The sequence below is a fragment of the Antrostomus carolinensis genome, unplaced genomic scaffold, assembly GCF_000700745.2.
Source record: "Antrostomus carolinensis isolate BGI_N321 unplaced genomic scaffold, ASM70074v2 scaffold18586, whole genome shotgun sequence".
Lineage (NCBI taxonomy): Eukaryota > Metazoa > Chordata > Aves > Caprimulgiformes > Caprimulgidae > Antrostomus > Antrostomus carolinensis.
In genome coordinates, this window is record NW_010322702.1 from 32336 (window position 1) to 41015 (window position 8680).

Sequence of the window (8680 nt, forward strand, 5' to 3'; positions counted from 1 at the left end):
GTAGTTTAACCAGTGTTGACAATGGCACGAAGAAAACATCTTTCTACTTCCTTTAGATATGTGGATGTACAAGTGTTGTATGTACAAAATCAAGCAATTGCTTCAATTGTGGAAGAGCAGTAAGGACCCTTAAATTGTAAGGGTCATCAAACAATTGGAACAGGTTGTTCAGAGAAGCTGCAGAGTCTCCATCCTTGGAGATGCTCAAAATGTGACTGGACACAGTCCTGAGCAACCTGCTGCAGCTGACCCTGCTTTGAGCAAGGGAGTTGGACTTGATGATTTCCAGAGCTATCTTTCAACCTCACTAACCACAGAATCATAGAATGGTTGAAGACTAAATATGGCATCTTAAATGGAAAGGTCTGAGGGAAAAAAAAAGGACAATTCAGTCTATTTTGCATTTAATATTTCAAAAGAGAAACAGGAAATGTCAAGCTGATTATAAAAAGCCATGTCAACAGTCCAACAGGTGAAAAATAGGCACAGCAAAAGCAGCATGCAAGTTACACTAATTACTCATTATCTGTACTTACATCTGCAGTATTTTGTTCAGAAGACAAACTCCAGTAGCAGTGTGCCCTTATGCAGCGTATGTGACTTGCCCTTTGTCAGTAGCAGCAGAGACTACAGCGTGCCTCCTGCGCACAAACCTAACTCAGAGCTGAGTGGTATCTGCCTGTAGGTGAGAGTCTTCTCTTACAAGAAGCTAGATCTGAAAGCCACTGTTGAAAGCGCTCCTTGGGTCTCCAGTTGAATATCTGCTCCATGAAGTTGCTGTAGGTAAACTACTGTCACTGTTCAGAGAGAGCAGCTGATGTTATCTTAACCTTACAGATGAAAGCCCTGCTCCTCTCTCCACCTGTTTTATGGCATTTTCTATCTTGCAGTCAACAAGATGACTTGCAGTTTGTGTAGACTTAACTAAACTCATTGGTTTTAAACACAGAGATAATCTATGTCACCAGCATTAACTAGTCCCATCCTGCTCCTTGTTGTGCAAAACACTCTGCCCCTGAGCCATCCTCACCAGCAGTACACCACATTCAGCCCCTGATCTTCACACACAGTTAAGGATGCTTTTAGCAAGTTGCTGCTACTGGTAATGGACAAAGACTAGAGAACACAGTATATGTTAACTTGTTTATTTTCCAGCTGATTTCCTTTTCTTACACATAGATCTCCCTACAGGTCCAAACTTTACTACCTTATTCCCCATCACACAAACCTATAACCACAACACATACAACAGAACTCACTATCCCCAGGAAGTGCTATTCTTGGAGGATAACCCCAGTTTATTTCTTAATCTCCCCATATTTCTTCTATATTTACAATATATAAGGAGTATAGTACTCATATTAGTTCATGCCAAAGGATTAACATAAAATAAGAAAATCCAAGTGCTTGTAAGTAAACAGAACAGCTTTCCTATTCCAATAGTGTTTCCTATCTGAGGTGCTCTGTATTGCACTCCCTCCTTAATCTGACTTTGTGTTCAGCTTTTGGAATATTGGACTTCCCATAACAAAGTCCTAAAGTGTGCTATTTAAGTAAGCAATTGCTTTTCAGATCTACCTTGGCTACTTAAGAGGACCTAATACCATCAAGACTTCTCAAATCTTTTAGGATTCACTGACTTTAGAACCATGAAAAGAGGTAGGAGGTAGTTTCTTCAAGACAGTCTCAGGAATCCAAATATTCAAAACTGCACGCTTTCTCCAACATGGAAAAAAACACCATCAGGCCAGCACAGCCAGAGGAAGTAAGAAAAGGCAGTTTAAAGGGAGATGCAGAGTGTTTATCGTAGTCAGGGAAAAGTTGGCAGCTTAGAAGTTGTCAGCAGTTCAGCTTCTGCATCATGAGAGAGCAATTGCTCTCATTATGCTCAAAAGACACCAGGCTATTACGGGGGCAAGCTGCAACACCCTCTGTGACCCCAGCTGGAGGCTCCCACCCAATCCACAGGATGTCAGAGTCCCATTTATGCAGGATCCACTGCCCAGATCCCATATGGCCCCAATTTGTGACCTTGGTCCAGGCTACTGAACAAGTCTATACAGAGAAAGAAAGGTAAAAGTTCTAGAGGTAGGACTGCTGAGATGGAAGTTATTATCAGGATCCAAGAAAGAAGGCTACAATGTGGGACGTTACAAAATTGTAAAGAGGAAAAAGGACCACAGGGACAGTAGCCAGGCTAGTTGTTAGGTAGGTCACTGGAACAGTATCAGTGGAGTTGGTGGAAGATTTGGGACCATCCAGGATCAGTGCCACAGAGCTCCAGGGGCCAATCTTTTCCCTGGTGCCTATCAGGGTGGTAAGCACCCTAATGTTTAGCCTAATGGCTCATTAAATCTTAGCTGTCTTTGGTGGCTGTTCGCAAATAAAGAATTGCTTTATACTTTTAACCTGTGCACGTCCTTCTTACAGAGTGCTTTTGCAGCTGGCTCAAGATACCTGAGGAAACTGACCCAAACATTCCACAGGAATGCTTAAACCAAGGCTGGCTTGGCAGCAAAATCATTACAGATCATCAGCCTAGGGGCACTGATGCCGATATCCACAGTGTACAAGATTCTTTGCTATAAATAGTCTAAAAAGTGAGAAAAATTTAGTGACAGATGCTGTATACAGAAGTATATGTTTCAGCCCTCTTGAAAAGGTTTTTCCCATCCAGACAGAATATGATTTCTTTGGTTTATACACAAATTAAGCTTTTGATCTGTATTAGTTTCTAGGAGTGCTCAATTCTCTCCACTAACTACAGAGCAAAGACAACATGGGCTTTCTGCACCTACAGCTGGTGTCTGCAAGTCCCCCATACTACGCCTAGTTTATAGAGAAACAACTGCAATCCATACATAGGATCAAGGAATGGACATTTCCCCTCAAACTGAGCACAACTGGCTTCAAAAACATTTCCACACTAAAGCATCTCCACTTTCACAAGTAACATGCCATAAATCCAGGGAGCAGACAAGAAAAGGAATGAAAAAACCCAACATTTTTCAAGCACTGTTCTATGTTACTGTTTCTCGTATTTTCTCCTGACATACCAGGCACTACTGATGTGATGCATCATTGCTCCAATCCCATAAGACTGTTCCCACATTCTTTGCTTCTATAAAGAACTGGAAAGAAAATTTTAAATTAAAATAGCTTTAATTAAATAGTGAAATCTAGGTGAACAGAAAGCAATCTAGTATAAACTAGTTTACACCTTCTGTACTACTGGTAACAGCTAACACACTTAACTCACTGCAGCACAGAAGTAATTAGAATAATTTGACACTTCTGAAAAAAAAATACAGAACAGTTACCTCAGGAAGTGTTTCATGGTGACAGTTTGGTTTGTGTTGCTGGAGCCGTAATCTATTGATCACTGATGACCTCTTTGCTGCAGGCAATATTAGTGCTGTAGAAATAGAATTGAGATGTATTTACTAGCAGAGAAAAAGAAGTGGTTTTCTAAATTGCTCTTGAAACAAACATCTATGGAAATACATGGGAAAGATGTTAAGAAATCTCATGTCAATAAAACCAAAATGAAAAATCATTATTTGTTCACACTCTTAAGCCTCAGCACATACTTTGACCAGATTATACTACCTGTGTCTCTTTTCAGAAAAGTAAAAAAAATTGAATGACTACAGAATCAAGTGATAAAGCTTGAAGACAAATCTAGATAATTTTAAACATTTCTTGTGTTCTTCAAAAATGCATCTGCTTCACAGCAGCTTCCAAGTGCCAGTTTCAACAAACATTTGGCTCACTCTGCTGCTAAAAGCCCTCTGTTCCCCAGAGTTCACAACAGCACTTGGAGACGTTGGGTAGAAGGAGCATGCAAGGAAAGAGCTACTACTGGGTTCCAATTTAATTCATCATCAGATGTCAAGTAATCAACTTTCCTGGTGATCAACTTTATTAAATGATACAAATAAAGTATAGATACAGTTGACCAGGTTGCCCATCTGTTCTGAGATTTGGTGTCCTACAGTTCATTTTTATTGTGATTACCATTTAGTTCCAGTAGACGAGAGGAAAAGGAAGAATTCAAGAAGAACCATCACAAATATAACCCTGCCCATGTACTGCAGACCGTCCCCAGTCACCTCCTCTTTACTTCAGGATTCTATAATGGACTATTCACATGCAAGTGAAATTTGATTAAGAGATGCAGACTTCTCAGATTACTGCACTTCATATCCTGTAAAAGGCAATAAGACATCTTCACCTGCTGCCAGAAAACAGGGTACTGTTACACGTCTGCTGTTGGGACAGCTTAATCCAAGACTTAAAACAAACAAGACCACACTTTCAAGCTATGTATTAGTACAAACCATACACAACGGCCTGAATGAAAGAAAGCTGTGCTGTTAAGAAATAATTTAAGAGCCCATTTTTCATTAGCACTGCATGCAGCATGCTGAAAAGTACCAGAAGGCCTGCAACATCTTGCCTCTTTTGTCACAAAGCTGTAAGGCTAGAGAACCTCAAAACTATTTTCTTTTGCAGGACCTACCAGCACTGATGGAACAAAGATCATCCTACCCTACCTTGTTCTCATATTCTTTCCCTTGTTGTAACTTGCAAGTTTTATATTATGCTGTTTCCTTCTGACATGAACAGAAGCATTTAAGTTCAGAAAAATGCAGCTATCTTGTTGGATTACATCACATAAAGCTTGCTAAAAATACATAATCCCTGAACTGTGAATGCTTCATTCATTCATATTGCTTTTGACTGGCTGCATCATGTTGCTGTCCCCTGAATACAGCTGTAATTGGTGCTGGTTGTAGTGACACCTGCTTGCAAGGGCAGAGAGATGTTAACATCAAACTCTGGTTCTTTAATGAACACAGTAGGCAGGCTCCTGACACTTCCTGCTAAAGCTTTTGATGGTCTTCGACAACAACAAGCACAGGAGATAGGCAAAAACCTGCTCCCCTTCTCCAGTCTAATAATTTGCTGTTGTAAAGATACAGTTTGTGAAAAATTCTCACAGCTAAGTCCCAGCTTTTTAGCATCAACTTGAACAAAGGAAGCTTCACCACAATATTTGACCCATAAGGGCAGCAGTGTAAGGAACACACCAGAAGTGCCAGGAGCTGTCAAATCAAGCCCTTCTAAAAGTGAGTGCTAGCCTCAGCCTCTGAGGTCAGCTCCTTCTTGGTTCTGATCAAGGTCCTTGCTGAAAATGCTGCTGCTTCTTTACTACTACTTTAAAGGGAAGAGAAGTTCCACTTGCCTGAACTCCAGAATTGGCTCATTCAAGTGTGGCATGGTAGGAGCTCCAAGATACTCTCCCTTCAAGAACAGCTACCAGCTACAGCCAATTATAAATTCTTTTTGAATGCTCATTAAAAATCAGGCTGTTTCAAAAACTGTGTTTTAAGAAGTCAACATTGCTGTTCATAAACCCCTGCTTTCTCCTGAGAAAGCTAAACTCAAAGGAAGGTCGTTGGTCGCAAACAAAAAGCATAGTTAAGTAACACAACAAGCATGGCAAGTAGTTAAACAATTTTTGATGTCTTTAAAAACCCACCCTTGGGATTACAAGAATAATTCTCCTTGCTCTCTCCCTTTTAATTGAAGGGGGCGGGGGGGGGGAGTTGCCAGAAAGAAACTTTACAGCTGAAGTCCTGATACCACAAAAGTCAACACCAAAGCCCTCCAGCTCAGAGAGGAACAGTTCACCCTGCAGGCTTCAACAGGCAGTTCCCTACAGCACAGACCCAGCCCACAACCAGGTTAAGGACCACAAAGCAATCAAGTTCCACCTGACTCTGCCAGGAAGACTTTTCAAGACCTAGAGGCCAGACTTCCAGCACAAACATAAGTGCAGACAATCTATGCTGCTGTCTTGGTTCATAAGGTAAAAAGTTTACAAAGCCTGGCAGACACATTTTGTAAATGCTGGCATCTGCTAAGTACAGGGATAGAAATCAATACCATGCTCTGCGATTCTTACAGCAATTCACATATGTGGGCACACACATACACATTAAGATACTGGCATCCAGGCTAGACTGGGAAGCGAAATCAGAAGCTGAGAATTTACAGTTATCTTCAAACAAGTAGGACTGGAGGGCAGCACTCCCCTTTTCCATATACCTCTGTAAGTGATCCTCTAGAGGAGTTCAGTAAAGATTTTCTGTGAAGAAAACAGTGTTTAAACCCTTTAAAAAGATTGTTACCACAACTCACAGCTGAGTAAGTTCAACTATTCATAAACCTATAGAGCCACAAGACCTAATTTCTACTAACCTCTTTTCCTCTCAAAATGTAATAGATTTCTTTTAAGTGAAAAAGGAAACAAAAAATCTCATCCAAAATAAAATACTACTCTGTTCTACTTCTAGTAAGTGAAGTTGTTACAGCATCTCAGTGAACAAGAGTAGCAGCTATAGCTTTGGATAACATTTACACCACTTCAGATTTTACCCAAAAAGTTTCAGTCAATTGCCATTAGGTGTGCTTAGAAAAAAATCTGTGGTCTGGAGGGGGACTTGACTTACAGCCTCCTGTGTTCTTAAGGAAAGAGTTTTCTCAGTTGGATGTCTGCAGATCAGGAAGGCTTTCAAGGTCCACTTGTGGGAAAGGAAGACATACAGGAGAAACAGATTTCTACAAGTGACAGATAACTAGGGTAATGAATATTTGTGAGCTTGTTGAAAGAAAGCGTGCAACAATTACACAATTTAGTTGAGAAGTTGACAACAGTTATGGATTTGGAGAGACTGAAATACAAGTTTCTGAAGACTCAACTCCCTGCACTTCTGAAATAGCACTTTTGTCAGAAAGTGCCAGACTGGCACCAGGACACCCAGAGCCAGCAGGTACCCAGTGGGGAGCAGCCTGTTGGCCACAGCACCCACCCACCACTCTGAGAGCCTGAGTTTGCACTTTTAGGTTCCACTCATGTGAACTTGCAGCTGTGTTTTTCTACAGCCTAAGAAAATGTTCCAGCTTTAAGCTATACACACTCACATTTTCTCACTAAGGAACCTGCAAGATACTTTCCCTCTTCTCCTTTTGTAGGCAGCTTTTCAGCCTTTTCTAATTGTAAGTCATGCAGCTAAGCCTAAAGGCAAGTAGCTTTGACTTTGCCAGCTATCTTTCATTAATTGCCTTAGCTTATACCAACAACACAGATCCACCACTGAAAACCTCTTGGCCCAGTGTTTAAAGTTTGCTCTTCAGCATGAAGAGACTCATGTCCTAAGGTTCTAGAGTGAGGATGGCAGAGCAAGGACACAGTTTGGATCTCCTACACACTTGAGTTTCTCAGCTTGCAGGATTTTACCCCATGCCATACCACTTCCACAAATCAACCTCCTCCTCCCTCCCACAACACACTCACATACCCATTCACTGCCAATTGTTTCAGCCAGTCTATCTTAAACTAGACAGGAGTTGGCCCACCTAAAACTAGTTGCAGCTTTTCTTGGAAGAGAAGCAGAACTACTACAATCACATAGAACAGCAAAACTATTGCAAGATCTGTCTCAAAATATAAATGAAGCTTTCCTTAAGTAAACATTAACTATTACAATTCTTTTGACTCTATGATCTTTTAAGTAGTATAGCAAAACATGCATCAATCTGAACAGTTAACAGTTGCTGGAGGCTGAAAGAAGTCAAAAGTAAGCCTTAAAAGTCACCTCTTTATCTGAAGCTAAGGGTTTGCTTTGTCTTCCAAGAAAGCTGCAGATACAGCTGAAGGAAAAAGTTGTGGTTTTTAATATAAAACACCATATTTGCATAGTAATATATAAAACCAAGGTAGTTCTCTTCACAATATTTGTCTTGCAAGCTAATGACTCACCTGACATATTGCAAATGTTTTTAGGAGGTATATATTCTAATTATAAAGAAAAAAAATAGCTGTGCTATTATTATATTATTTATTATATAACATATATATTAATGTGCATATTATTATATGCATTAAGATAAGCAGGCAGAATATATGGCTTTGTTTATGTGGATCATCAGATCACAGTTCATCTAAACTTTCCTCCTCACAAAAAAAAAAAAAAACAAAAGACATTTATTTATTTATTTTTATTTTTAGTTGTTACCGTTTCAAAGTAGGTTCTTCTGAGCAGAATGCCACCAACTACCATCATGATGTTGATTTCAGGTTGCAACTTTTCTTTCCAGTAGCATCCTGGGTTGCCACCTATCTCTCATTCATGTCAAAAGCTGACGTGTATTTATTTGGAAGGGACAACAATCTCAAACCTTATGTAACCAAAAGTGTTTTGCTACTGTGTATTCCATTTTTTTGCTGATGGAATGTTAGTGCTTCTCTATCCTGAACACCAATCTGCAATAACTAGAATTAGAAAGGGGAAGAAGAGCTGATACACATTACAAAATGTCCCTTGAGGTCCTGGTGGATAGCAAGCTGGCCACAAGCCAGCAGTACGCAAAGACAGACAACAGCACCCTGGGCTGCATAAACACAAGCAGAGCCAGTAAGTAGATTGAGGGAAGGGATTATCTTCCTCTACTCAGCACTCTTTGGGCCACATTTAGACACTGTCTAGTTTTGAGCCTCAGCAATATATAAAAGACACCAATAAACTGGAGAGAGTTAAACAGAGGCCACTGACATGATGCGGCAGATTGGCTTGTTCAGCCCAGGGCAGAGACAGCTTTGAGGGGACCTAAC

At 40.4% G+C, this 8680-nt stretch overlaps 1 protein-coding gene across 1 annotated transcript in view; it reads right to left on the reverse strand.

The window, feature by feature from the left end:
- The window catches only part of ELMOD1 (ELMO domain containing 1), a 29828-nt gene extending 26413 nt beyond the window's left edge, over nucleotides 1-3415 (reverse strand). Inside the window, exon 1 of the mRNA XM_010170342.1 lies at nucleotides 3321-3415. Within this exon, the coding sequence (XP_010168644.1) occupies nucleotides 3321-3337 (17 nt within the window). The 5' untranslated portion in view covers nucleotides 3338-3415. The remainder of the gene's footprint in view (nucleotides 1-3320) is intronic.
- Between the last annotated feature and the right edge of the window lie 5265 nt (nucleotides 3416-8680).